The sequence below is a fragment of the Coturnix japonica genome, chromosome 19 (genome assembly GCF_054131305.1).
Source record: "Coturnix japonica strain WE chromosome 19, WE-NBRP24, whole genome shotgun sequence".
NCBI lineage: Eukaryota > Metazoa > Chordata > Aves > Galliformes > Phasianidae > Coturnix > Coturnix japonica.
In genome coordinates this window covers 132,269-159,040 of record NC_140681.1, presented here as the reverse complement: position 1 = coordinate 159,040, position 26,772 = coordinate 132,269, and the positions used below count along the sequence as shown (strand labels likewise).

At 52.0% G+C, this 26,772-nt stretch overlaps 7 protein-coding genes across 7 annotated transcripts; all 7 read left to right on the top strand.

The window, feature by feature from the left end:
* The first annotated feature begins 909 nt into the window (after window positions 1-909).
* On the top strand, window positions 910-3,050 carry LOC146757697 (fibrous sheath-interacting protein 2-like). Its single transcript, XM_085520572.1, has 5 exons — window positions 910-963; window positions 1,415-1,540; window positions 2,077-2,238; window positions 2,346-2,435; window positions 2,976-3,050. The coding sequence occupies exons 1-5, from the start codon at window positions 910-912 to the stop codon at window positions 3,048-3,050; spliced, it is 507 nt and encodes a 168-aa protein (XP_085376698.1).
* A 5,311-nt stretch (window positions 3,051-8,361) lies between these two features.
* LOC146757696 (fibrous sheath-interacting protein 2-like) lies at window positions 8,362-9,917 on the top strand. The gene is made up of 4 exons (XM_085520571.1): window positions 8,362-8,415; window positions 8,867-8,992; window positions 9,529-9,690; window positions 9,798-9,917. Exons 1-4 carry the CDS (start codon window positions 8,362-8,364, stop codon window positions 9,909-9,911), a joined length of 456 nt encoding a protein of 151 aa, XP_085376697.1. The 3' UTR covers window positions 9,912-9,917.
* A 385-nt stretch (window positions 9,918-10,302) lies between these two features.
* LOC146757695 (uncharacterized) lies at window positions 10,303-11,508 on the top strand. The gene has a single exon (XM_085520603.1). It carries the CDS (start codon window positions 10,303-10,305, stop codon window positions 11,506-11,508), a length of 1,206 nt encoding a protein of 401 aa, XP_085376729.1.
* Window positions 11,509-15,844: 4,336 nt separating this feature from the next.
* LOC146757694 (fibrous sheath-interacting protein 2-like) lies at window positions 15,845-17,400 on the top strand. Its single transcript, XM_085520570.1, has 4 exons — window positions 15,845-15,898; window positions 16,350-16,475; window positions 17,012-17,173; window positions 17,281-17,400. Exons 1-4 carry the CDS (start codon window positions 15,845-15,847, stop codon window positions 17,392-17,394), a joined length of 456 nt encoding a protein of 151 aa, XP_085376696.1. The 3' UTR covers window positions 17,395-17,400.
* Window positions 17,401-17,785: 385 nt separating this feature from the next.
* LOC146757693 (uncharacterized) lies at window positions 17,786-18,991 on the top strand. The gene has a single exon (XM_085519424.1). It carries the CDS (start codon window positions 17,786-17,788, stop codon window positions 18,989-18,991), a length of 1,206 nt encoding a protein of 401 aa, XP_085375550.1.
* A 4,336-nt stretch (window positions 18,992-23,327) lies between these two features.
* On the top strand, window positions 23,328-24,883 carry LOC146757692 (fibrous sheath-interacting protein 2-like). The gene is made up of 4 exons (XM_085520569.1): window positions 23,328-23,381; window positions 23,833-23,958; window positions 24,495-24,656; window positions 24,764-24,883. Exons 1-4 carry the CDS (start codon window positions 23,328-23,330, stop codon window positions 24,875-24,877), a joined length of 456 nt encoding a protein of 151 aa, XP_085376695.1. The 3' UTR covers window positions 24,878-24,883.
* Window positions 24,884-25,268: 385 nt separating this feature from the next.
* On the top strand, window positions 25,269-26,474 carry LOC146757691 (uncharacterized). The gene has a single exon (XM_085520602.1). The coding sequence runs from the start codon at window positions 25,269-25,271 to the stop codon at window positions 26,472-26,474; it is 1,206 nt and encodes a 401-aa protein (XP_085376728.1).
* The last annotated feature ends 298 nt before the right edge of the window (window positions 26,475-26,772 follow it).

The window sequence follows — 26,772 nt, the reverse complement described above, 5'->3', positions numbered from 1 at the left end:
CCGCTCTCCCCCCGTCCACCCAGCTAGTGACATCTTCATAAAAGGCCACCGGGTTGGTCGAGAACAACCTCCCCTTGGTGAACCCATGCTGAGTACTCCTGATAACCTCCTTTTCTCCCAGTTGTCTGGAGATGGCATCCAGCACAAGCTGTTCCATCACCTTCCCTGGGACAGAGATGAGGCTGATTGGCCTATAATTACCCGGGTCTTCCTTCTTGCCCTTTTTGAAGACAGGAGTGACACTGGCCGTCCTCCAGACTTCAGGCACCTCCCCAGTTCTCCAAGACCTCTGATAGATTACAGAGAGCGGCTCAGCAACGACCTCCAGAAGCTCTCTCAGCACCTGTGGATGCACCCCATCAGGTCCCAAGGATTTATGGACCTTAATATTTCCTAGGCACTCACGGACCACCTCTTCCCTGACTAAAGGGAAATCTCCCATTCCCCACACTCTCTCATTAACCTCCAGGGCATGGGATTCCCGAGGGAGAGCCCTTTCACTAAAGACAGAAGCAAAAAAGGCGTTCACTATTTCCACCTTCTCAGCATCCCTCCTCTCCCTGGAAGCACTCGAGGCCAGGCTGGATGTGTTGTGAGCAACCTGGTCTACAGCGAGGTGTCCCTGTCTATAGCAGGTTGGAACGGGGTGATCTTAAGGGTCCCTTCCAACACAAACCATTCTAAGATTCTAGGACAGAAAAACAGGCCAGCTCTCCCACATTGTTTCAGTGTCATTTACTTATAAAACAAGCTCTGGGACAACCCGAGAAGGTATTTGTTCCACGTGCAGCATCACCTGTGATAGAAACCAAGGAAGCCTACAGCAGGCCTCAGGACTCAGCAAGCCTTTTTGGCTCAAAGCAGGGCCAGCTGGAGCAGCTTACCACGAGTGCACCCAGAAGGGCCTCCATGCAGCTGCAGGCTTGCCGCGTGTCATTGCACGTCATTGTGATGCAACAGTGGGTGAGCGTGACATAAAGCTGCAGGCTGGAACTCCGGCTGGGGTGGCCTCAGTTCGCTGCTGCTGGAGCGAGAGGTGGTAGCGGAAGGTTGCAGCTCTCAGAGAGTTCCTACCAGGAGCCATGGAGCGCTGTGGCAGTGCTGGATTCCGAAATCCAGATGAATTTCTGAGCAGAGCGGGGAAGAGCGGAAAGGTGAGCGCTGCTACATCAAGAGAGGGCTGAGTGCAGCAGCCTGGGGTATGCAGGGCTGCTCTGGGGCTGTAGATGCTCTCCAGAGGCTGAGGGACACTTCTCCTCATGCTGGTGCTGGAGAAGGCTTGCAGGGAATCACACCTCTCTGCACATCCCAGCATCGGGTACAGAAGTGGGGAGGGAGCTGCCAAAGGGAGCGGAGGTGGGCTGGAGAGGGGAATGGAGTGTCTGAGTGTCCAAGCATGTCTTTGTCTTTCTAGCTCCGACCCGGAGGACAGGAAGTTGGAGCAGGATGTAGCTGGCTGCTGGACCTTCCACTCGGGGTTAAAATCCCTGTGCAGCCCGGCACCAAGCTCCTCTTCGCCAGGAGAAAGCTGGGGGAAAAGGTGAGAGGAGGAGGGAAGCGTCAAAAAGGGCTCTTGTTTCCTGGGGTTGCCGCCATGCCAAGGAGGCCTTGTGGCCACCGGCTCTACTGTGGGACCTATGGCCCTTTGCCCCAACTGCATACGGGAATGAGGGGATGCTTCTGGCTCCACAGCAGGGAGACCACCAAGGGCTGGTCAATAGCAGTGCCCACCAGTCAGGAGAGGGTCTGAAAACTGGGATTTTCACACCGGATGAGCTTATCAGCAGCAGTTCCCTCACCTTATCTGGCACCAGGCAAGCAGGCAGCTGCTGGCCATGTGTTGGGATGCTGGGGCCAGGCACTCATCTGGCACAGCTAGAAATGTGGAGACCAGGCCGTTCCTGGAGGAGGGCGCAACCCTCTGCTCTCCCTCTTGGAGGACTTAGGAAAACCCAGACATGACTGTTTGGGAAAGAGGCAAGAGGCCAGCCTGTGGGTGTGAGCAGCTTGGAAGTGTCTCTGTCTCTTTGCTGCTCTCTCCTTCCCCATTCACACTCTACAACACATCTCTTCCAGCTCCACCAGCCTTCTCCTCAGTTTGACCTGAGAGATCCGTACAGTCGCAATCTGTGCACAGAGTACAACAGCCTGCATGACCCGCATCTGCGGGAGTTCCACAACCGCAAAAACAACCTGCGGAACCTGAAGAAACGGGGCTTGGTCACCGAGGATGGCGACGTAAGTTTGGCTGTTGGGCTGACCAACACGGGTCTCCTCAGGAGGGATTTCCAGTCCGCCAGGCAGGGGCCTGACACTACAGCCATCTGTCATTGTCTCTTCTGTAGGTTGTCTGCACTCTGAAGGAGTTCAACGAGTACAGGCAGTACCTGACCAGGCTGAAGCTGGAGAAAAAGCAAGCAAAGAGGCGAGAAGAGGTAGGCAAAGCCCAGTATTGGTAGGCACGTGTCAGCAGCATGGCACTGAGGGCACGGGCTTTACTTGATGGATCTGAGGGAGATGGGGAAAGCAGAAAAGGTGAGGGACGGGCTGGTGGTCTAGGCATTGAGGCAAGGAAAGGACAGCTCAGCTCAGAGCTGAGCTAGCACAGCGTGCTGGTGTGAAGGCAGCCTGGAAAGTCGCTTGCTTACAAACAGAGCACTGTGGCAGCCATTCTCTTCTGCCCTCATTGCAAGGCTGAAGCAGTGTGCTCTCCCTCTTCTGCGTAAAGCAACAGTACTTAGGGTGGGAAGCACTCTCTAAGACAAGACCAAGCATAAACCCTCTGTTCCCTTCCAGGATGAGCTTCTTCGGGAGATTTCCAATTTGAAGAAATCGATCCACAGACTACAGATGGCCAGGGACGAGTTCCGGCCGGGTTCTGTGGATTACAATGCGGGTTCGAAAATCAGACCCACAAAGCTTCATAAACCAGCTGGCCCCTCTCCTTCATGCCATAATCTGTCTGGACAACGCAGAAGGAATGTGGCTTTGATGGAGCATGGCCTTCAAAGAGACTCATGGAGCACAGGGCGTGCAATGAAGCTGCCTGAGAAGTCACCCAAACCTGAGTTGGGCAGGGAAGGCTCCAAACTCCCTAGAAGCATCCGTTCAGTTTCTGCCTCAACCAGTAACTCCAGAGTCCCCAGAAGCATCCAGACTGCTTCTGATTTAACAACAAAGTCCGGAGTCCCCAGAAGCATCCGTACTGCTTCTGCATCAACAACAAACTCTGGAGTCACCAGAAGCATCCAGACTGCTTCTGCCTCACCAACAAAAAACTCCGGAGTCCCCAGAAGCACCCCTACTGCTTCGGTTTCAACAACAAAGTCCGGAGTACCCAGAAGCATCCCTACTGCTTCTGCCCCAACAACAAAGTCTGGAGTCCCCAGAAGCATCCAGACTGCTTCTGTTTCAACAACAAAGTCCGGAGTCCCCAGAAGCATCCCTACTGCTTCTGCCTCACCAACAAAAAACTCCGGAGTCCCCAGAAGCATCCCTACTGCTTCTGCCCCAACAACTAACTCAAGAGTCCCCAGAAGCATCCCTACTGCTTCTGCCCCAACAACAAAGTCCGGAGTCCCCAGAAGCATCCATACTGCTTCTGTTTCAACAACAAAGTCCGGAGTCCCCAGAAGCATCCCTACTGCTTCTGCCCCAACAACTAACTCCAAACTCCCCAGAAGCATCCATACTGCTTCTGCCCCAACAACTATCTCAAGAGTCCCCAGAAGCATCCAGACAGCTTCTGCCTCAGCAACAAAACCACAGCTCCCTGGACATTGCAAATTCAGAGAGATGTCTAAAAAACAAGCAGGGAGTCTTCCAAAGGAGACTGGGACTCGGCTGAGAGAAGTAAAGGGGAAGGGGAAGGCACCGGATCCTCCTGTCTGCTCATATAAGAGGGATTCCGATGAGGACACAGAAAATGAATCCAGGATCCCCCAAAAAGTAGAGTATTTAATTGTTGATGATCTAATACCAACTAATACCTTGCAGGCAATTCCATCCCTGGCTTGGGAAGCTATAGAGATTGAAGTGAAGACAACCTGGAAGTAGAATTCATTTAAATCCAACACATTGCACCTAAGCCAAGTGCTGCTGAGTTATCTGAGTAGCAGCATTTGTCAACAGTTTCTGGCCTGGTTCGGCCCGGTTCCACGCCTAGCGGGGTGGGGGGACCTGCAGATCCAGGACCCAGGGAAGGGAAAAGGGAAAAAAAGGGAAAACAAGTAGAGAGATGGGCCAAAAACCAAACCAGTGGCAACAAATTAGTTCTAATTGGTTTAATTAATTTTAATTTCTTTAATTCGTTTTAATTTGTTTAATTAATTGACCAAAGATGATACCAAATTGCAAGATAACACACTACAGTACAATGTATCATAATTACTATCACGATTAGAATTAAAACCAATAAAAAAAATAAAATTAGAAAGTGTGTCTGAAAACTGAAGTCCTTATTCTAAAGCCGAGGTCAGAGCTGGGATCAAAAAGGAAAGGGGAGGTCAAGTGATTTACGAATGGCTTTTATCTTTTGCTCTGAACAGAAAGGGTGACAGAGCAGCAAGCAATCCTCTGGGGGATGTAGTTGTTCTCTGCTGGGGGTACATGCAGTGTTACAGGCTTGGGACAGAATGGCTGGATGACTGTGAAGAGGAAAGGGACCTGGGGCTGTTGGTCGATGCTCGGCTCAACATGAGCCCACAGTGTGCCCAGGTGGCCAAGAAGGCCAAGGGCATCCTGGCCTGTATAAGAAACAGTGTGGCCAGCAGGAGCAGAGAGGTGATCATCCCTCTGTACTCAGCTCTGGTGAAGCCGCATCTCAAGTACTGTGTTCAGTTTTGGGCTCCTCACTACAAGAAGGACACTGAGGATGAGGTCCTCTGTAAATAGATAGGAGGAGATTCACATTCAGAAAACTTGGTCCTCATATGGGACTTCAACCACCCTGATATCTGTGGGAGGGACAACACAGCATCGCACCAGAAATCAAAGAGGTTTCTGGAATGTGCTTATGATAACTTCCTCTTCCAAGCAGTATGGGAACCTCAAAGATCAGGTTAGGAAAGCTAAAACTCAGGCAGAACTAAATCTAGCTGGGGACAGAAAGGGGAACAGGTATATCAGTGATTAAAAAGAAGGTAAGCGAGGATGTGGGCCCTCTCTGGAAGGCAACTAGAGGCCTGCTCATGAGGAATACAGAGAGAGCTGAGGTGCTCAATGACTTCTTTGCTTCAGGCCTCACTGGCAAGTGCTCTAGGCACAGAGCCCAAACTGCAGAAAGCAACAGTAAAACTTGGAGAAGGTGGATCTGTAAGTGCTGTAAGTGAAGATGAGGTTCTAGACCATCGAAAGAATCTGAAGCTGCACAAGTCCAAGGGATCCATCCGCAGCTTCTGAGGGAACTGGTGGATGAACTTGCCAAGCTGCTGTGCATCGTATTTGAAAGGTCATGGCAGTCTGGTGAAGTTCCCACTGATCAGAAAAGGGGAAACATAACCCCCCTATTCCAGAACGGGAAAAAAGAAGATCCAGGGAACTACAGGCCAGTCAGTCTCACCTCTGTGCTTGGTAAGATCGCGGGGTAGATCCAACTGAAGGCCCTACTGCACCACACGGAAAAATAAAGACAAGGTGATTGGTGGTAATCAAAATGGTTTCACCATGGGCAAGTCAGACGTGACAAACTTGGTGGCCCATGTCAACTTCATGAAGTTCAACAAGGACAAGTGCCCTGAGTTGGGGAAATCTCAAGCACAGATAGAGGTTGGGTGGAGAATGGCTTGAGAGCAGCACCGAGGAGAAGGATTTGGGGGTCTCAGATGATTCAGCACGAGGTGGCAGTGTACGCTTGTAGCCTGAAAGGCCAAGTATATCCCAGGTTTCATCAAGAGAAGCGTGACCAGCGGGTCGAGGAGGTGATTCCGCCCCTCCACGCTGCTCTTGTAAGACCCCACATGGAGTACTGTGTCCAGTTCTGGGGACCCCAACACAAGGACACTGAGCTGTTGGAGCAGGTCCAGATGAGGGAAATGGAGATGATCAGAGGGCTGGAGCACCTCCTCTAGAAGGACAGGCTGAGAGAGCTGGGGCTCTTCAGCCTGGAGAAGAGAAGGCTCCAGGGGGACCTTATAGCAACATCCCAGTATCTGAAGGGAGTCCATAGGAAAGCTGGGGAGGGACATTTTATAAATGCATGTAGTGACAGGATGAAGGAAAATGGTTTTAAACTGGAAGAGGGGAGATTTAGAATACATACCAGGAAGAACTTTACTGTGAGGGTGGTGAAACACTGGAACAGGTTTCCCAGTGAGGCTGTGGATGCCTCACAGAATCACAGAATTGCAGGGGTTGGAAGGGACCTCTAGAGATCATCGAGTCCAACCCTCCTGCCAAAGCAGGCTCCCTACACCACGTCGCACAGCTCGGCGTCCAGTCGGATCTTGAATATCTCCGCAGAAGGAGACTCCACCACCTCCCTGGGCAGCCTGTTCCAGTGCTACGTCACCCTCACCGTAAAGAAGTTCTTGAGCACATTCCTGCGGAACATCCTATGCTGAAGTTTCATCCTATTACCCCTAGTCCTGTCCCACGCATTACTGAAAAGAGACCAGCCTCGCCACTATGGCACCCACACCTCAGGTATTTATAAACCTGGATCAAATCCCCACTCAGCCTTCTTTTCTCAAGGCTAAACAGACCCAGTTCGCTTAGTCTCTCATCATAGGGGAAATGCTCCAGGCCCTTCACCATCTTTGTGGCCCTCCGCTGGACTCTTTCCAAGAGATCCCTGTCTTTTTTGTACTGGGGAGCCCAGAACTGGACACAGGATTCCAGAGGAGGCCTCACCGGGGCAGAGCAGAGCGGGAGGATCACCTCCCTCGACCTGCTGGCCACGCTCTTTTTAATACACCCCAGGATGCCATTGGCCTTTTTGGCTACAAGGGCACACTGCTGGCTCATGGTCAATCTGTCGTCCACCAGGACGCCCAGGTCCCACTCAGCAGAGCTCCTGTCCAGCAGCTCTTCCCCCAGCCTGTACCGGTGCATGCAATTATTTCTCCCTAGGTGCAAGACTCTACACTTGCTTTTGTTAAACCTCATCCGGTTTCTTACTGCCCAGCTCTCCACCCTGTCCAGGTCCCTCTGAATGGCAGCACAGCCTTCAGGCGTGTCAGCCAGTCCTCCCAACTTTGTGTCATCACAAACTTGCTGAGGGTGGTCACTATCCCCTCATCAAGGTCGCTGATGAAGATGTTGAACAAGACCGGACCCAGCACAGACCCCTGGGGGACGCCGCTAGTTACAGGCCTCCAGCCAGATTCCGCACCACCAACGACAACCCTCTGCACTCGGCCAGTCAGCCAATTCTCGACCCACTTCACCTTCCGCTCATCTATCCCATACTTCCTCAGCTTTGTTATAACAACGTCATGGGGGACAGTATCAAAAGCCTTACAGAAATCAAGGTAGACTACATCTACCGCTCTCCCCCCGTCCACCCAGCTAGTGACATCTTCATAAAAGGCCACCGGGTTGGTCGAGAACAACCTCCCCTTGGTGAACCCATGCTGAGTACTCCTGATAACCTCCTTTTCTCCCAGTTGTCTGGAGATGGCATCCAGCACAAGCTGTTCCATCACCTTCCCTGGGACAGAGATGAGGCTGATTGGCCTATAATTACCCGGGTCTTCCTTCTTGCCCTTTTTGAAGACAGGAGTGACACTGGCCGTCCTCCAGACTTCAGGCACCTCCCCAGTTCTCCAAGACCTCTGATAGATTACAGAGAGCGGCTCAGCAACGACCTCCAGAAGCTCTCTCAGCACCTGTGGATGCACCCCATCAGGTCCCAAGGATTTATGGACCTTAATATTTCCTAGGCACTCACGGACCACCTCTTCCCTGACTAAAGGGAAATCTCCCATTCCCCACACTCTCTCATTAACCTCCAGGGCCTGGGATTCCCGAGGGAGAGCCCTTTCACTAAAGACAGAAGCAAAAAAGGCGTTCACTATTTCCACCTTCTCAGCATCCCTCCTCTCCCTGGAAGCACTCGAGGCCAGGCTGGATGTGTTGTGAGCAACCTGGTCTACACGGGTTGATCTTAAGGGTCCCTTCCAACACAAACCATTCTAAGATTCTAGGACAGAAAAACAGGCCAGCTCTCCCACATTGTTTCAGTGTCATTTACTTATAAAACAAGCTCTGGGACAACCCGAGAAGGTATTTGTTCCACGTGCAGCATCACCTGTGATAGAAACCAAGGAAGCCTACAGCAGGCCTCAGGACTCAGCAAGCCTTTTTGGCTCAAAGCAGGGCCAGCTGGAGCAGCTTACCACGAGTGCACCCAGAAGGGCCTCCATGCAGCTGCAGGCTTGCCGCGTGTCATTGCACGTCATTGTGATGCAACAGTGGGTGAGCGTGACATAAAGCTGCAGGCTGGAACTCCGGCTGGGGTGGCCTCAGTTCGCTGCTGCTGGAGCGAGAGGTGGTAGCGGAAGGTTGCAGCTCTCAGAGAGTTCCTACCAGGAGCCATGGAGCTCTGTGGCAGTGCTGGATTCCGAAATCCAGATGAATTTCTGAGCAGAGCGGGGAAGAGCGGAAAGGTGAGCGCTGCTACATCAAGAGAGGGCTGAGTGCAGCAGCCTGGGGTATGCAGGGCTGCTCTGGGGCTGTAGATGCTCTCCAGAGGCTGAGGGACACTTCTCCTCATGCTGGTGCTGGAGAAGGCTTGCAGGGAATCGCACCTCTCTGCACATCCCAGCATCGGGTACAGAAGTGGGGAGGGAGCTGCCAAAGGGAGCGGAGGTGGGCTGGAGAGGGGAATGGAGTGTCTGAGTGTCCAAGCATGTCTTTGTCTTTCTAGCTCCGACCCGGAGGACAGGAAGTTGGAGCAGGATGTAGCTGGCTGCTGGACCTTCCACTCGGGGTTAAAATCCCTGTGCAGCCCGGCACCAAGCTCCTCTTCGCCAGGAGAAAGCTGGGGGAAAAGGTGAGAGGAGGAGGGAAGCGTCAAAAAGGGCTCTTGTTTCCTGGGGTTGCCGCCATGCCAAGGAGGCCTTGTGGCCACCGGCTCTACTGTGGGACCTATGGCCCTTTGCCCCAACTGCATACGGGAATGAGGGGATGCTTCTGGCTCCACAGCAGGGAGACAACCAAGGGCTGGTCAATAGCAGTGCCCACCAGTCAGGAGAGGGTCTGAAAACTGGGATTTTCACACCGGATGAGCTTATCAGCAGCAGTTCCCTCACCTTATCTGGCACCAGGCAAGCAGGCAGCTGCTGGCCATGTGTTGGGATGCTGGGGCCAGGCACTCATCTGGCACAGCTAGAAATGTGGAGACCAGGCCGTTCCTGGAGGAGGGCGCAACCCTCTGCTCTCCCTCCTGGAGGACTTAGGAAAACCCAGACATGACTGTTTGGGAAAGAGGCAAGAGGCCAGCCTGTGGGTGTGAGCAGCTTGGAAGTGTCTCTGTCTCTTTGCTGCTCTCTCCTTCCCCATTCACACTCTACAACACATCTCTTCCAGCTCCACCAGCCTTCTCCTCAGTTTGACCTGAGAGATCCGTACAGTCGCAATCTGTGCACAGAGTACAACAGCCTGCATGACCCGCATCTGCGGGAGTTCCACAACCGCAAAAACAACCTGCGGAACCTGAAGAAACGGGGCTTGGTCACCGAGGATGGCGACGTAAGTTTGGCTGTTGGGCTGACCAACACGGGTCTCGTCAGGAGGGCTTTCCAGTCTGCCAGGCAGGGGCCTGACACTACAGCCATCTGTCATTGTCTCTTCTGTAGGTTGTCTGCACTCTGAAGGAGTTCAACGAGTACAGGCAGTACCTGACCAGGCTGAAGCTGGAGAAAAAGCAAGCAAAGAGGCGAGAAGAGGTAGGCAAAGCCCAGTATTGGTAGGCACGTGTCAGCAGCATGGCACTGAGGGCACGGGCTTTACTTGATGGATCTGAGGGAGATGGGGAAAGCAGAAAAGGTGAGGGACGGGCTGGTGGTCTAGGCATTGAGGCAAGGAAAGGACAGCTCAGCTCAGAGCTGAGCTAGCACAGCGTGCTGGTGTGAAGGCAGCCTGGAAAGTCGCTTGCTTACAAACAGAGCACTGTGGCAGCCGTTCTCTTCTGCCCTCATTGCAAGGCTGAAGCAGTGTGCTCTCCCTCTTCTGCGTAAAGCAACAGTACTTAGGGTGGGAAGCACTCTCTAAGACAAGACCAAGCATAAACCCTCTGTTCCCTTCCAGGATGAGCTTCTTCGGGAGATTTCCAATTTGAAGAAATCGATCCACAGACTACAGATGGCCAGGGACGAGTTCCGGCCGGGTTCTGTGGATTACAGTGTGGGTTCGAAAATCAGACCCACAAAGCTTCATAAACCAGCTGGCCCCTCTCCTTCATGCCATAATCTGTCTGGACAACGCAGAAGGAATGTGGCTTTGATGGAGCATGGCCTTCAAAGAGACTCATGGAGCACAGGGCGTGCAATGAAGCTGCCTGAGAAGTCACCCAAACCTGAGTTGGGCAGGGAAGGCTCCAAACTCCCTAGAAGCATCCGTTCAGTTTCTGCCTCAACCAGTAACTCCAGAGTCCCCAGAAGCATCCAGACTGCTTCTGATTTAACAACAAAGTCCGGAGTCCCCAGAAGCATCCGTACTGCTTCTGCATCAACAACAAACTCTGGAGTCACCAGAAGCATCCAGACTGCTTCTGCCTCACCAACAAAAAACTCCGGAGTCCCCAGAAGCACCCCTACTGCTTCGGTTTCAACAACAAAGTCCGGAGTACCCAGAAGCATCCCTACTGCTTCTGCCCCAACAACAAAGTCTGGAGTCCCCAGAAGCATCCAGACTGCTTCTGTTTCAACAACAAAGTCCGGAGTCCCCAGAAGCATCCCTACTGCTTCTGCCTCACCAACAAAAAACTCCGGAGTCCCCAGAAGCATCCCTACTGCTTCTGCCCCAACAACTAACTCAAGAGTCCCCAGAAGCATCCCTACTGCTTCTGCCCCAACAACAAAGTCCGGAGTCCCCAGAAGCATCCATACTGCTTCTGTTTCAACAACAAAGTCCGGAGTCCCCAGAAGCATCCCTACTGCTTCTGCCCCAACAACTAACTCCAAACTCCCCAGAAGCATCCATACTGCTTCTGCCCCAACAACTATCTCAAGAGTCCCCAGAAGCATCCAGACAGCTTCTGCCTCAGCAACAAAACCACAGCTCCCTGGACATTGCAAATTCAGAGAGATGTCTAAAAAACAAGCAGGGAGTCTTCCAAAGGAGACTGGGACTCGGCTGAGAGAAGTAAAGGGGAAGGGGAAGGCACCGGATCCTCCTGTCTGCTCATATAAGAGGGATTCCGATGAGGACACAGAAAATGAATCCAGGATCCCCCAAAAAGTAGAGTATTTAATTGTTGATGATCTAATACCAACTAATACCTTGCAGGCAATTCCATCCCTGGCTTGGGAAGCTATAGAGATTGAAGTGAAGACAACCTGGAAGTAGAATTCATTTAAATCCAACACATTGCACCTAAGCCAAGCGCTGCTGAGTTATCTGAGTAGCAGCATTTGTCAACAGTTTCTGGCCTGGTTCGGCCCGGTTCCACGCCTAGCGGGGTGGGGGGACCTGCAGATCCAGGACCCAGGGAAGGGAAAAGGGAAAAAAAGGGAAAACAAGTAGAGAGATGGGCCAAAAACCAAACCAGTGGCAACAAATTAGTTCTAATTGGTTTAATTAATTTTAATTTCTTTAATTCGTTTTAATTTGTTTAATTAATTGACCAAAGATGATACCAAATTGCAAGATAACACACTACAGTACAATGTATCATAATTACTATCATGATTAGAATTAAAACCAATAAAAAAAATAAAATTAGAAAGTGTGTCTGAAAACTGAAGTCCTTATTCTAAAGCCGAGGTCAGAGCTGGGATCAAAAAGGAAAGGGGAGGTCAAGTGATTTACGAATGGCTTTTATCTTTTGCTCTGAACAGAAAGGGTGACAGAGCAGCAAGCAATCCTCTGGGGGATGTAGTTGTTCTCTGCTGGGGGTACATGCAGTGTTACAGGCTTGGGACAGAATGGCTGGATGACTGTGAAGAGGAAAGGGACCTGGGGCTGTTGGTCGATGCTCGGCTCAACATGAGCCCACAGTGTGCCCAGGTGGCCAAGAAGGCCAACGGCATCCTGGCCTGTATAAGAAACAGTGTGGCCAGCAGGAGCAGAGAGGTGATCATCCCTCTGTACTCAGCTCTGGTGAAGCCGCATCTCAAGTACTGTGTTCAGTTTTGGGCTCCTCACTACAAGAAGGACACTGAGGATGAGGTCCTCTGTAAATAGACAGGAGGAGATTCACATTCAGAAAACTTGGTCCTCATAGGGGACTTCAACCACCCTGATATCTGTGGGAGGGACAACACAGCATCGCACCAGAAATCAAAGAGGTTTCTGGAATGTGCTTATGATAACTTCCTCTTCCAAGCAGTATGGGAACCTCAAAGATCAGGTTAGGAAAGCTAAAACTCAGGCAGAACTAAATCTAGCTGGGGACAGAAAGGGGAACAGGTATATCAGTGATTAAAAAGAAGGTAAGCGAGGATGTGGGCCCTCTCTGGAAGGCAACTAGAGGCCTGCTCATGAGGAATACAGAGAGAGCTGAGGTGCTCAATGACTTCTTTGCTTCAGGCCTCACTGGCAAGTGCTCTAGGCACAGAGCCCAAACTGCAGAAAGCAACAGTAAAACTTGGAGAAGGTGGATCTGTAAGTGCTGTAAGTGAAGATGAGGTTCTAGACCATCAAAAGAATCTGAAGCTGCACAAGTCCAAGGGATCCATCCGCAGCTTCTGAGGGAACTGGTGGATGAACTTGCCAAGCTGCTGTGCATCGTATTTGAAAGGTCATGGCAGTCTGGTGAAGTTCCCACTGATCAGAAAAGGGGAAACATAACCCCCCTATTCCAGAACGGGAAAAAAGAAGATCCAGGGAACTACAGGCCAGTCAGTCTCACCTCTGTGCTTGGTAAGATCGCGAGGTAGATCCAACTGAAGGCCCTACTGCACCACACGGAAAAATAAAGACAAGGTGATTGGTGGTAATCAAAATGGTTTCACCATGGGCAAGTCAGACGTGACAAACTTGGTGGCCCATGTCAACTTCATGAAGTTCAACAAGGACAAGTGCCCTGAGTTGGGGAAATCTCAAGCACAGATAAAGGTTGGGTGGAGAATGGCTTGAGAGCAGCACCGAGGAGAAGGATTTGGGGGTCTCAGATGATTCAGCACGAGGTGGCAGTGTACGCTTGTAGCCTGAAAGGCCAAGTATATCCCAGGTTTCATCAAGAGAAGCGTGACCAGCGGGTCGAGGAGGTGATTCTGCCCCTCCGCGCTGCTCTTGTAAGACCCCACATGGAGTACTGCGTCCAGTTCTGGGGACCCCAACACAAGGACACTGAGCTGTTGGAGCAGGTCCAGATGAGGGAAATGGAGATGATCAGAGGGCTGGAGCACCTCCTCTAGAAGGACAGGCTGAGAGAGCTGGGGCTCTTCAGCCTGGAGAAGAGAAGGCTCCAGGGGGACCTTATAGCAACATCCCAGTATCTGAAGGGAGTCCATAGGAAAGCTGGGGAGGGACATTTTATAAATGCATGTAGTGACAGGATGAAGGAAAATGGTTTTAAACTGGAAGAGGGGAGATTTAGAATACATACCATGAAGAACTTTACTGTGAGGGTGGTGAAACACTGGAACAGGTTTCCCAGTGAGGCTGTGGATGCCTCACAGAATCACAGAATTGCAGGGGTTGGAAGGGACCTCTAGAGATCATCGAGTCCAACCCTCCTGCCAAAGCAGGCTCCCTACACCACGTCGCACAGCTCGGCGTCCAGTCGGATCTTGAATATCTCCACAGAAGGAGACTCCACCACCTCCCTGGGCAGCCTGTTCCAGTGCTACGTCACCCTCACCGTAAAGAAGTTCTTGAGCACATTCCTGCGGAACATCCTATGCTGAAGTTTCATCCTATTACCCCTAGTCCTGTCCCACGCATTACTGAAAAGAGACCAGCCTCGCCACTATGGCACCCACACCTCAGGTATTTATAAACCTGGATCAAATCCCCACTCAGCCTTCTTTTCTCAAGGCTAAACAGACCCAGTTCGCTTAGTCTCTCATCATAGGGGAAATGCTCCAGGCCCTTCACCATCTTTGTGGCCCTCCGCTGGACTCTTTCCAAGAGATCCCTGTCTTTTTTGTACTGGGGAGCCCAGAACTGGACACAGGATTCCAGAGGAGGCCTCACCGGGGCAGAGCAGAGCGGGAGGATCACCTCCCTCGACCTGCTGGCCACGCTCTTTTTAATACACCCCAGGATGCCATTGGCCTTTTTGGCTACAAGGGCACACTGCTGGCTCATGGTCAATCTGTCGTCCACCAGGACGCCCAGGTCCCACTCAGCAGAGCTCCTGTCCAGCAGCTCTTCCCCCAGCCTGTACCGGTGCATGCAATTATTTCTCCCTAGGTGCAAGACTCTACACTTGCTTTTGTTAAACCTCATCCGGTTTCTTACTGCCCAGCTCTCCACCCTGTCCAGGTCCCTCTGAATGGCAGCACAGCCTTCAGGCGTGTAAGCCAGTCCTCCCAACTTTGTGTCATCACAAACTTGCTGAGGGTGGTCACTATCCCCTCATCAAGGTCGCTGATGAAGATGTTGAACAAGACCGGACCCAGCACAGACCCCTGGGGGACGCCGCTAGTTACAGGCCTCCAGCCAGATTCCGCACCACCAACGACAACCCTCTGCACTCGGCCAGTCAGCCAATTCTCGACCCACTTCACCTTCCGCTCATCTATCCCATACTTCCTCAGCTTTGTTATAACAACGTCATGGGGGACAGTATCAAAAGCCTTACAGAAATCAAGGTAGACTACATCTACCGCTCTCCCCCCGTCCACCCAGCTAGTGACATCTTCATAAAAGGCCACCGGGTTGGTCGAGAACAACCTCCCCTTGGTGAACCCATGCTGAGTACTCCTGATAACCTCCTTTTCTCCCAGTTGTCTGGAGATGGCATCCAGCACAAGCTGTTCCATCACCTTCCCTGGGACAGAGATGAGGCTGATTGGCCTATAATTACCCGGGTCTTCCTTCTTGCCCTTTTTGAAGACAGGAGTGACACTGGCCGTCCTCCAGACTTCAGGCACCTCCCCAGTTCTCCAAGACCTCTGATAGATTACAGAGAGCGGCTCAGCAACGACCTCCAGAAGCTCTCTCAGCACCTGTGGATGCACCCCATCAGGTCCCAAGGATTTATGGACCTTAATATTTCCTAGGCACTCACGGACCACCTCTTCCCTGACTAAAGGGAAATCTCCCATTCCCCACACTCTCTCATTAACCTCCAGGGCCTGGGATTCCCGAGGGAGAGCCCTTTCACTAAAGACAGAAGCAAAAAAGGCGTTCACTATTTCCACCTTCTCAGCATCCCTCCTCTCCCTGGAAGCACTCGAGGCCAGGCTGGATGCGTTGTGAGCAACCTGGTCTACAGCGAGGTGTCCCTGTCTATAGCAGGTTGGAACGGGGTGATCTTAAGGGTCCCTTCCAACACAAACCATTCTAAGATTCTAGGACAGAAAAACAGGCCAGCTCTCCCACATTGTTTCAGTGTCATTTACTTATAAAACAAGCTCTGGGACAACCCGAGAAGGTATTTGTTCCACGTGCAGCATCACCTGTGATAGAAACCAAGGAAGCCTACAGCAGGCCTCAGGACTCAGCAAGCCTTTTTGGCTCAAAGCAGGGCCAGCTGGAGCAGCTTACCACGAGTGCACCCAGAAGGGCCTCCATGCAGCTGCAGGCTTGCCGCGTGTCATTGCACGTCATTGTGATGCAACAGTGGGTGAGCGTGACATAAAGCTGCAGGCTGGAACTCCGGCTGGGGTGGCCTCAGTTCGCTGCTGCTGGAGCGAGAGGTGGTAGCGGAAGGTTGCAGCTCTCAGAGAGTTCCTACCAGGAGCCATGGAGCGCTGTGGCAGTGCTGGATTCCGAAATCCAGATGAATTTCTGAGCAGAGCGGGGAAGAGCGGAAAGGTGAGCGCTGCTACATCAAGAGAGGGCTGAGTGCAGCAGCCTGGGGTATGCAGGGCTGCTCTGGGGCTGTAGATGCTCTCCAGAGGCTGAGGGACACTTCTCCTCATGCTGGTGCTGGAGAAGGCTTGCAGGGAATCGCACCTCTCTGCACATCCCAGCATCGGGTACAGAAGTGGGGAGGGAGCTGCCAAAGGGAGCGGAGGTGGGCTGGAGAGGGGAATGGAGTGTCTGAGTGTCCAAGCATGTCTTTGTCTTTCTAGCTCCGACCCGGAGGACAGGAAGTTGGAGCAGGATGTAGCTGGCTGCTGGACCTTCCACTCGGGGTTAAAATCCCTGTGCAGCCCGGCACCAAGCTCCTCTTCGCCAGGAGAAAGCTGGGGGAAAAGGTGAGAGGAGGAGGGAAGCGTCAAAAAGGGCTCTTGTTTCCTGGGGTTGCCGCCATGCCAAGGAGGCCTTGTGGCCACCGGCTCTACTGTGGGACCTATGGCCCTTTGCCCCAACTGCATACGGGAATGAGGGGATGCTTCTGGCTCCACAGCAGGGAGACCACCAAGGGCTGGTCAATAGCAGTGCCCACCAGTCAGGAGAGGGTCTGAAAACTGGGATTTTCACACCGGATGAGCTTATCAGCAGCAGTTCCCTCACCTTATCTGGCACCAGGCAAGCAGGCAGCTGCTGGCCATGTGTTGGGATGCTGGGGCCAGGCACTCATCTGGCACAGCTAGAAATGTGGAGACCAGGCCGTTCCTGGAGGAGGGCGCAACCCTCTGCTCTCCCTCTTGGAGGACTTAGGAAAACCCAGACATGACTGTTTGGGAAAGAGGCAAGAGGCCAGCCTGTGGGTGTGAGCAGCTTGGAAGTGTCTCTGTCTCTTTGCTGCTCTCTCCTTCCCCATTCACACTCTACAACACATCTCTTCCAGCTCCACCAGCCTTCTCCTCAGTTTGACCTGAGAGATCCGTACAGTCGCAATCTGTGCACAGAGTACAACAGCCTGCATGACCCGCATCTGCGGGAGTTCCACAACCGCAAAAACAACCTGCGGAACCTGAAGAAACGGGGCTTGGTCACCGAGGATGGCGACGTAAGTTTGGCTGTTGGGCTGACCAACACGGGTCTCGTCAGGAGGGCTTTCCAGTCTGCCAGGCAGGGGCCTGACACTACAGCCATCTGTCATTGTCTCTTCTGTAGGTTGTCTGCACTCTGAAGGAGTTCAACGAGTACAGGCAGTACCTGACCAGGCTGAAGCTGGAGAAAAAGCAAGCAAAGAGGCGAGAAGAGGTAGGCAAAGCCCAGTATTGGTAGGCACGTGTCAGCAGCATGGCACTGAGGGCACGGGCTTTACTTGATGGATCTGAGGGAGATGGGGAAAGCAGAAAAGGTGAGGGACGGGCTGGTGGTCTAGGCATTGAGGCAAGGAAAGGACAGCTCAGCTCAGAGCTGAGCTAGCACAGCGTGCTGGTGTGAAGGCAGCCTGGAAAGTCGCTTGCTTACAAACAGAGCACTGTGGCAGCCGTTCTCTTCTGCCCTCATTGCAAGGCTGAAGCAGTGTGCTCTCCCTCTTCTGCGTAAAGCAACAGTACTTAGGGTGGGAAGCACTCTCTAAGACAAGACCAAGCATAAACCCTCTGTTCCCTTCCAGGATGAGCTTCTTCGGGAGATTTCCAATTTGAAGAAATCGATCCACAGACTACAGATGGCCAGGGACGAGTTCCGGCCGGGTTCTGTGGATTACAGTGTGGGTTCGAAAATCAGACCCACAAAGCTTCATAAACCAGCTGGCCCCTCTCCTTCATGCCATAATCTGTCTGGACAACGCAGAAGGAATGTGGCTTTGATGGAGCATGGCCTTCAAAGAGACTCATGGAGCACAGGGCGTGCAATGAAGCTGCCTGAGAAGTCACCCAAACCTGAGTTGGGCAGGGAAGGCTCCAAACTCCCTAGAAGCATCCCTTCAGTTTCTGCCTCAACCAGTAACTCCAGAGTCCCCAGAAGCATCCAGACTGCTTCTGATTTAACAACAAAGTCCGGAGTCCCCAGAAGCATCCGTACTGCTTCTGCATCAACAACAAACTCTGGAGTCACCAGAAGCATCCAGACTGCTTCTGCCTCACCAACAAAAAACTCCGGAGTCCCCAGAAGCACCCCTACTGCTTCGGTTTCAACAACAAAGTCCGGAGTACCCAGAAGCATCCCTACTGCTTCTGCCCCAACAACAAAGTCTGGAGTCCCCAGAAGCATCCAGACTGCTTCTGTTTCAACAACAAAGTCCGGAGTCCCCAGAAGCATCCCTACTGCTTCTGCCTCACCAACAAAAAACTCCGGAGTCCCCAGAAGCATCCCTACTGCTTCTGCCCCAACAACTAACTCAAGAGTCCCCAGAAGCATCCCTACTGCTTCTGCCCCAACAACAAAGTCCGGAGTCCCCAGAAGCATCCATACTGCTTCTGTTTCAACAACAAAGTCCGGAGTCCCCAGAAGCATCCCTACTGCTTCTGCCCCAACAACTAACTCCAAACTCCCCAGAAGCATCCATACTGCTTCTGCCCCAACAACTATCTCAAGAGTCCCCAGAAGCATCCAGACAGCTTCTGCCTCAGCAACAAAACCACAGCTCCCTGGACATTGCAAATTCAGAGAGATGTCTAAAAAACAAGCAGGGAGTCTTCCAAAGGAGACTGGGACTCGGCTGAGAGAAGTAAAGGGGAAGGGGAAGGCACCGGATCCTCCTGTCTGCTCATATAAGAGGGATTCCGATGAGGACACAGAAAATGAATCCAGGATCCCCCAAAAAGTAGAGTATTTAATTGTTGATGATCTAATACCAACTAATACCTTGCAGGCAATTCCATCCCTGGCTTGGGAAGCTATAGAGATTGAAGTGAAGACAACCTGGAAGTAGAATTCATTTAAATCCAACACATTGCACCTAAGCCAAGCGCTGCTGAGTTATCTGAGTAGCAGCATTTGTCAACAGTTTCTGGCCTGGTTCGGCCCGGTTCCACGCCTAGCGGGGTGGGGGGACCTGCAGATCCAGGACCCAGGGAAGGGAAAAGGGAAAAAAAGGGAAAACAAGTAGAGAGATGGGCCAAAAACCAAACCAGTGGCAACAAATTAGTTCTAATTGGTTTAATTAATTTTAATTTCTTTAATTCGTTTTAATTTGTTTAATTAATTGACCAAAGATGATACCAAATTGCAAGATAACACACTACAGTACAATGTATCATAATTACTATCATGATTAGAATTAAAACCAATAAAAAAAATAAAATTAGAAAGTGTGTCTGAAAACTGAAGTCCTTATTCTAAAGCCGAGGTCAGAGCTGGGATCAAAAAGGAAAGGGGAGGTCAAGTGATTTACGAATGGCTTTTATCTTTTGCTCTGAACAGAAAGGGTGACAGAGCAGCAAGCAATCCTCTGGGGGATGTAGTTGTTCTCTGCTGGGGGTACATGCAGTGTTACAGGCTTGGGACAGAATGGCTGGATGACTGTGAAGAGGAAAGGGACCTGGGGCTGTTGGTCGATGCTCGGCTCAACATGAGCCCACAGTGTGCCCAGGTGGCCAAGAAGGCCAAGGGCATCCTGGCCTGTATAAGAAACAGTGTGGCCAGCAGGAGCAGAGAGGTGATCATCCCTCTGTACTCAGCTCTGGTGAAGCCGCATCTCAAGTACTGTGTTCAGTTTTGGGCTCCTCACTACAAGAAGGACACTGAGGATGAGGTCCTCTGTAAATAGACAGGAGGAGATTCACATTCAGAAAACTTGGTCCTCATAGGGGACTTCAACCACCCTGATATCTGTGGGAGGGACAACACAGCATCGCACCAGAAATCAAAGAGGTTTCTGGAATGTGCTTATGATAACTTCCTCTTCCAAGCAGTATGGGAACCTCAAAGATCAGGTTAGGAAAGCTAAAACTCAGGCAGAACTAAATCTAGCTGGGGACAGAAAGGGGAACAGGTATATCAGTGATTAAAAAGAAGGTAAGCGAGGATGTGGGCCCTCTCTGGAAGGCAACTAGAGGCCTGCTCATGAGGAATACAGAGAGAGCTGAGGTGCTCAATGACTTCTTTGCTTCAGGCCTCACTGGCAAGTGCTCTAGGCACAGAGCCCAAACTGCAGAAAGCAACAGTAAAACTTGGAGAAGGTGGATCTGTAAGTGCTGTAAGTGAAGATGAGGTTCTAGACCATCGAAAGAATCTGAAGCTGCACAAGTCCAAGGGATCCATCCGCAGCTTCTGAGGGAACTGGTGGATGAACTTGCCAAGCTGCTGTGCATCGTATTTGAAAGGTCATGGCAGTCTGGTGAAGTTCCCACTGATCAGAAAAGGGGAAACATAACCCCCCTATTCCAGAACGGGAAAAAAGAAGATCCAGGGAACTACAGGCCAGTCAGTCTCACCTCTGTGCTTGGTAAGATCGCGGGGTAGATCCAACTGAAGGCCCTACTGCACCACACGGAAAAATAAAGACAAGGTGATTGGTGGTAATCAAAATGGTTTCACCATGGGCAAGTCAGACGTGACAAACTTGGTGGCCCATGTCAACTTCATGAAGTTCAACAAGGACAAGTGCCCTGAGTTGGGGAAATCTCAAGCACAGATAAAGGTTGGGTGGAGAATGGCTTGAGAGCAGCACCGAGGAGAAGGATTTGGGGGTCTCAGATGATTCAGCACGAGGTGGCAGTGTACGCTTGTAGCCTGAAAGGCCAAGTATATCCCAGGTTTCATCAAGAGAAGCGTGACCAGCGGGTCGAGGAGGTGATTCTGCCCCTCCGCGCTGCTCTTGTAAGACCCCACATGGAGTACTGTGTCCAGTTCTGGGGACCCCAACACAAGGACACTGAGCTGTTGGAGCAGGTCCAGATGAGGGAAATGGAGATGATCAGAGGGCTGGAGCACCTCCTCTAGAAGGACAGGCTGAGAGAGCTGGGGCTCTTCAGCCTGGAGAAGAGAAGGCTCCAGGGGGACCTTATAGCAACATCCCAGTATCTGAAGGGAGTCCATAGGAAAGCTGGGGAGGGACATTTTATAAATGCATGTAGTGACAGGATGAAGGAAAATGGTTTTAAACTGGAAGAGGGTAGATTTAGAATACATACCAGGAAGAACTTTACTGTGAGGGTGGTGAAACACTGGAACAGGTTTCCCAGTGAGGCTGTGGATGCCTCACAGAATCACAGAATTGCAGGGGTTGGAAGGGACCTCTAGAGATCATCGAGTCCAACCCTCCTGCCAAAGCAGGCTCCCTACACCACGTCGCACAGCTCGGCGTCCAGTCGGATCTTGAATATCTCCACAGAAGGAGACTCCACCACCTCCCTGGGCAGCCTGTTCCAGTGCTACGTCACCCTCACCGTAAAGAAGTTCTTGAGCACATTCCTGCGGAACATCCTATGCTGAAGTTTCATCCTATTACCCCTAGTCCTGTCCCACGCATTACTGAAAAGAGACCAGCCTCGCCACTATGGCACCCACACCTCAGGTATTTATAAACCTGGATCAAATCCCCACTCAGCCTTCTTTTCTCAAGGCTAAACAGACCCAGTTCGCTTAGTCTCTCATCATAGGGGAAATGCTCCAGGCCCTTCACCATCTTTGTGGCCCTCCGCTGGACTCTTTCCAAGAGATCCCTGTCTTTTTTGTACTGGGGAGCCCAGAACTGGACACAGGATTCCAGAGGAGGCCTCACCGGGGCAGAGCAGAGCGGGAGGATCACCTCCCTCGACCTGCTGGCCACGCTCTTTTTAATACACCCCAGGATGCCATTGGCCTTTTTGGCTACAAGGGCACACTGCTGGCTCATGGTCAATCTGTCGTCCACCAGGACGCCCAGGTCCCACTCAGCAGAGCTCCTGTCCAGCAGCTCTTCCCCCAGCCTGTACCGGTGCATGCAATTATTTCTCCCTAGGTGCAAGACTCTACACTTGCTTTTGTTAAACCTCATCCGGTTTCTTACTGCCCAGCTCTCCACCCTGTCCAGGTCCCTCTGAATGGCAGCACAGCCTTCAGGCGTGTCAGCCAGTCCTCCCAACTTTGTGTCATCACAAACTTGCTGAGGGTGGTCACTATCCCCTCATCAAGGTCGCTGATGAAGATGTTGAACAAGACCGGACCCAGCACAGACCCCTGAGGGACGCCGCTAGTTACAGGCCTCCAGCCAGATTCCGCACCACCAACGACAACCCTCTGCACTCGGCCAGTCAGCCAATTCTCGACCCACTTCACCTTCCGCTCATCTATCCCATACTTCCTCAGCTTTGTTATAACAACGTCATGGGGGACAGTATCAAAAGCCTTACAGAAATCAAGGTAGACTACATCTACCGCTCTCCCCCCGTCCACCCAGCTAGTGACATCTTCATAAAAGGCCACCGGGTTGGTCGAGAACAACCTCCCCTTGGTGAACCCATGCTGAGTACTCCTGATAACCTCCTTTTCTCCCAGTTGTCTGGAGATGGCATCCAGCACAAGCTGTTCCATCACCTTCCCTGGGACAGAGATGAGGCTGATTGGCCTATAATTACCCGGGTCTTCCTTCTTGCCCTTTTTGAAGACAGGAGTGACACTGGCCGTCCTCCAGACTTCAGGCACCTCCCCAGTTCTCCAAGACCTCTGATAGATTACAGAGAGCGGCTCAGCAACGACCTCCAGAAGCTCTCTCAGCACCTGTGGATGCACCCCATCAGGTCCCAAGGATTTATGGACCTTAATATTTCCTAGGCACTCACGGACCACCTCTTCCCTGACTAAAGGGAAATCTCCCATTCCCCACACTCTCTCATTAACCTCCAGGGCCTGGGATTCCCGAGGGAGAGCCCTTTCACTAAAGACAGAAGCAAAAAAGGCGTTCACTATTTCCACCTTCTCAGCATCCCTCCTCTCCCTGGAAGCACTCGAGGCCAGGCTGGATGCGTTGTGAGCAACCTGGTCTACAGCGAGGTGTCCCTGTCTATAGCAGGTTGGAACGGGGTGATCTTAAGGGTCCCTTCCAACACAAACCATTCTAAGATTCTAGGACAGAAAAACAGGCCAGCTCTCCCACATTGTTTCAGTGTCATTTACTTATAAAACAAGCTCTGGGACAACCCGAGAAGGTATTTGTTCCACGTGCAGCATCACCTGTGATAGAAACCAAGGAAGCCTACAGCAGGCCTCAGGACTCAGCAAGCCTTTTTGGCTCAAAGCAGGGCCAGCTGGAGCAGCTTACCACGAGTGCACCCAGAAGGGCCTCCATGCAGCTGCAGGCTTGCCGCGTGTCATTGCACGTCATTGTGATGCAACAGTGGGTGAGCGTGACATAAAGCTGCAGGCTGGAACTCCGGCTGGGGTGGCCTCAGTTCGCTGCTGCTGGAGCGAGAGGTGGTAGCGGAAGGTTGCAGCTCTCAGAGAGTTCCTACCAGGAGCCATGGAGCGCTGTGGCAGTGCTGGATTCCGAAATCCAGATGAATTTCTGAGCAGAGCGGGGAAGAGCGGAAAGGTGAGCGCTGCTACATCAAGAGAGGGCTGAGTGCAGCAGCCTGGGGTATGCAGGGCTGCTCTGGGGCTGTAGATGCTCTCCAGAGGCTGAGGGACACTTCTCCTCATGCTGGTGCTGGAGAAGGCTTGCAGGGAATCGCACCTCTCTGCACATCCCAGCATCGGGTACAGAAGTGGGGAGGGAGCTGCCAAAGGGAGCGGAGGTGGGCTGGAGAGGGGAATGGAGTGTCTGAGTGTCCAAGCATGTCTTTGTCTTTCTAGCTCCGACCCGGAGGACAGGAAGTTGGAGCAGGATGTAGCTGGCTGCTGGACCTTCCACTCGGGGTTAAAATCCCTGTGCAGCCCGGCACCAAGCTCCTCTTCGCCAGGAGAAAGCTGGGGGAAAAGGTGAGAGGAGGAGGGAAGCGTCAAAAAGGGCTCTTGTTTCCTGGGGTTGCCGCCATGCCAAGGAGGCCTTGTGGCCACCGGCTCTACTGTGGGACCTATGGCCCTTTGCCCCAACTGCATACGGGAATGAGGGGATGCTTCTGGCTCCACAGCAGGGAGACCACCAAGGGCTGGTCAATAGCAGTGCCCACCAGTCAGGAGAGGGTCTGAAAACTGGGATTTTCACACCGGATGAGCTTATCAGCAGCAGTTCCCTCACCTTATCTGGCACCAGGCAAGCAGGCAGCTGCTGGCCATGTGTTGGGATGCTGGGGCCAGGCACTCATCTGGCACAGCTAGAAATGTGGAGACCAGGCCGTTCCTGGAGGAGGGCGCAACCCTCTGCTCTCCCTCTTGGAGGACTTAGGAAAACCCAGACATGACTGTTTGGGAAAGAGGCAAGAGGCCAGCCTGTGGGTGTGAGCAGCTTGGAAGTGTCTCTGTCTCTTTGCTGCTCTCTCCTTCCCCATTCACACTCTACAACACATCTCTTCCAGCTCCACCAGCCTTCTCCTCAGTTTGACCTGAGAGATCCGTACAGTCGCAATCTGTGCACAGAGTACAACAGCCTGCATGACCCGCATCTGCGGGAGTTCCACAACCGCAAAAACAACCTGCGGAACCTGAAGAAACGGGGCTTGGTCACCGAGGATGGCGACGTAAGTTTGGCTGTTGGGCTGACCAACACGGGTCTCGTCAGGAGGGCTTTCCAGTCTGCCAGGCAGGGGCCTGACACTACAGCCATCTGTCATTGTCTCTTCTGTAGGTTGTCTGCACTCTGAAGGAGTTCAACGAGTACAGGCAGTACCTGACCAGGCTGAAGCTGGAGAAAAAGCAAGCAAAGAGGCGAGAAGAGGTAGGCAAAGCCCAGTATTGGTAGGCACGTGTCAGCAGCATGGCACTGAGGGCACGGGCTTTACTTGATGGATCTGAGGGAGATGGGGAAAGCAGAAAAGGTGAGGGACGGGCTGGTGGTCTAGGCATTGAGGCAAGGAAAGGACAGCTCAGCTCAGAGCTGAGCTAGCACAGCGTGCTGGTGTGAAGGCAGCCTGGAAAGTCGCTTGCTTACAAACAGAGCACTGTGGCAGCCGTTCTCTTCTGCCCTCATTGCAAGGCTGAAGCAGTGTGCTCTCCCTCTTCTGCGTAAAGCAACAGTACTTAGGGTGGGAAGCACTCTCTAAGACAAGACCAAGCATAAACCCTCTGTTCCCTTCCAGGATGAGCTTCTTCGGGAGATTTCCAATTTGAAGAAATCGATCCACAGACTACAGATGGCCAGGGACGAGTTCCGGCCGGGTTCTGTGGATTACAATGCGGGTTCGAAAATCAGACCCACAAAGCTTCATAAACCAGCTGGCCCCTCTCCTTCATGCCATAATCTGTCTGGACAACGCAGAAGGAATGTGGCTTTGATGGAGCATGGCCTTCAAAGAGACTCATGGAGCACAGGGCGTGCAATGAAGCTGCCTGAGAAGTCACCCAAACCTGAGTTGGGCAGGGAAGGCTCCAAACTCCCTAGAAGCATCCGTTCAGTTTCTGCCTCAACCAGTAACTCCAGAGTCCCCAGAAGCATCCAGACTGCTTCTGATTTAACAACAAAGTCCGGAGTCCCCAGAAGCATCCGTACTGCTTCTGCATCAACAACAAACTCTGGAGTCCCCAGAAGCATCCAGACTGCTTCTGCCTCACCAACAAAAAACTCCGGAGTCCCCAGAAGCACCCCTACTGCTTCGGTTTCAACAACAAAGTCCGGAGTACCCAGAAGCATCCCTACTGCTTCTGCCCCAACAACAAAGTCTGGAGTCCCCAGAAGCATCCAGACTGCTTCTGTTTCAACAACAAAGTCCGGAGTCCCCAGAAGCATCCCTACTGCTTCTGCCTCACCAACAAAAAACTCCGGAGTCCCCAGAAGCATCCCTACTGCTTCTGCCCCAACAACTAACTCAAGAGTCCCCAGAAGCATCCCTACTGCTTCTGCCCCAACAACAAAGTCCGGAGTCCCCAGAAGCATCCATACTGCTTCTGTTTCAACAACAAAGTCCGGAGTCCCCAGAAGCATCCCTACTGCTTCTGCCCCAACAACTAACTCCAAACTCCCCAGAAGCATCCATACTGCTTCTGCCCCAACAACTATCTCAAGAGTCCCCAGAAGCATCCAGACAGCTTCTGCCTCAGCAACAAAACCACAGCTCCCTGGACATTGCAAATTCAGAGAGATGTCTAAAAAACAAGCAGGGAGTCTTCCAAAGGAGACTGGGACTCGGCTGAGAGAAGTAAAGGGGAAGGGGAAGGCACCGGATCCTCCTGTCTGCTCATATAAGAGGGATTCCGATGAGGACACAGAAAATGAATCCAGGATCCCCCAAAAAGTAGAGTATTTAATTGTTGATGATCTAATACCAACTAATACCTTGCAGGCAATTCCATCCCTGGCTTGGGAAGCTATAGAGATTGAAGTGAAGACAACCTGGAAGTAGAATTCATTTAAATCCAACACATTGCACCTAAGCCAAGCGCTGCTGAGTTATCTGAGTAGCAGCATTTGTCAACAGTTTCTGGCCTGGTTCGGCCCGGTTCCACGCCTAGCGGGGTGGGGGGACCTGCAGATCCAGGACCCAGGGAAGGGAAAAGGGAAAAAAAGGGAAAACAAGTAGAGAGATGGGCCAAAAACCAAACCAGTGGCAACAAATTAGTTCTAATTGGTTTAATTAATTTTAATTTCTTTAATTCGTTTTAATTTGTTTAATTAATTGACCAAAGATGATACCAAATTGC

What these genes read in the sequence shown, in the direction of transcription:
- LOC146757692 (XM_085520569.1), top strand. Translation starts at nt 23,328, where the DNA reads ATGCAGCTGCAGGCTTGCCGCGTGTCATTGCACGTCATTGTGATGCAA. An exon ending in GGAGAAAGCTGGGGGAAAAG is followed by an intron (nt 23,959 to 24,494) that starts GTGAGAGGAGGA and finishes CATCTCTTCCAG; the next exon opens with CTCCACCAGCCTTCTCCTCA. An exon ending in TGGTCACCGAGGATGGCGAC is followed by an intron (nt 24,657 to 24,763) that starts GTAAGTTTGGCT and finishes TCTCTTCTGTAG; the next exon opens with GTTGTCTGCACTCTGAAGGA.
- LOC146757691 (XM_085520602.1), top strand. Translation starts at nt 25,269, where the DNA reads ATGGCCAGGGACGAGTTCCGGCCGGGTTCTGTGGATTACAATGCGGGT.
- LOC146757693 (XM_085519424.1), top strand. Translation starts at nt 17,786, where the DNA reads ATGGCCAGGGACGAGTTCCGGCCGGGTTCTGTGGATTACAGTGTGGGT.
- LOC146757696 (XM_085520571.1), top strand. Translation starts at nt 8,362, where the DNA reads ATGCAGCTGCAGGCTTGCCGCGTGTCATTGCACGTCATTGTGATGCAA. An exon ending in TCATTGTGATGCAACAGTGG is followed by an intron (nt 8,416 to 8,866) that starts GTGAGCGTGACA and finishes TTGTCTTTCTAG; the next exon opens with CTCCGACCCGGAGGACAGGA. An exon ending in TGGTCACCGAGGATGGCGAC is followed by an intron (nt 9,691 to 9,797) that starts GTAAGTTTGGCT and finishes TCTCTTCTGTAG; the next exon opens with GTTGTCTGCACTCTGAAGGA.
- LOC146757697 (XM_085520572.1), top strand. Translation starts at nt 910, where the DNA reads ATGCAGCTGCAGGCTTGCCGCGTGTCATTGCACGTCATTGTGATGCAA. An exon ending in TCATTGTGATGCAACAGTGG is followed by an intron (nt 964 to 1,414) that starts GTGAGCGTGACA and finishes TTGTCTTTCTAG; the next exon opens with CTCCGACCCGGAGGACAGGA. An exon ending in TGGTCACCGAGGATGGCGAC is followed by an intron (nt 2,239 to 2,345) that starts GTAAGTTTGGCT and finishes TCTCTTCTGTAG; the next exon opens with GTTGTCTGCACTCTGAAGGA.
- LOC146757695 (XM_085520603.1), top strand. Translation starts at nt 10,303, where the DNA reads ATGGCCAGGGACGAGTTCCGGCCGGGTTCTGTGGATTACAGTGTGGGT.
- LOC146757694 (XM_085520570.1), top strand. Translation starts at nt 15,845, where the DNA reads ATGCAGCTGCAGGCTTGCCGCGTGTCATTGCACGTCATTGTGATGCAA. An exon ending in GGAGAAAGCTGGGGGAAAAG is followed by an intron (nt 16,476 to 17,011) that starts GTGAGAGGAGGA and finishes CATCTCTTCCAG; the next exon opens with CTCCACCAGCCTTCTCCTCA. An exon ending in TGGTCACCGAGGATGGCGAC is followed by an intron (nt 17,174 to 17,280) that starts GTAAGTTTGGCT and finishes TCTCTTCTGTAG; the next exon opens with GTTGTCTGCACTCTGAAGGA.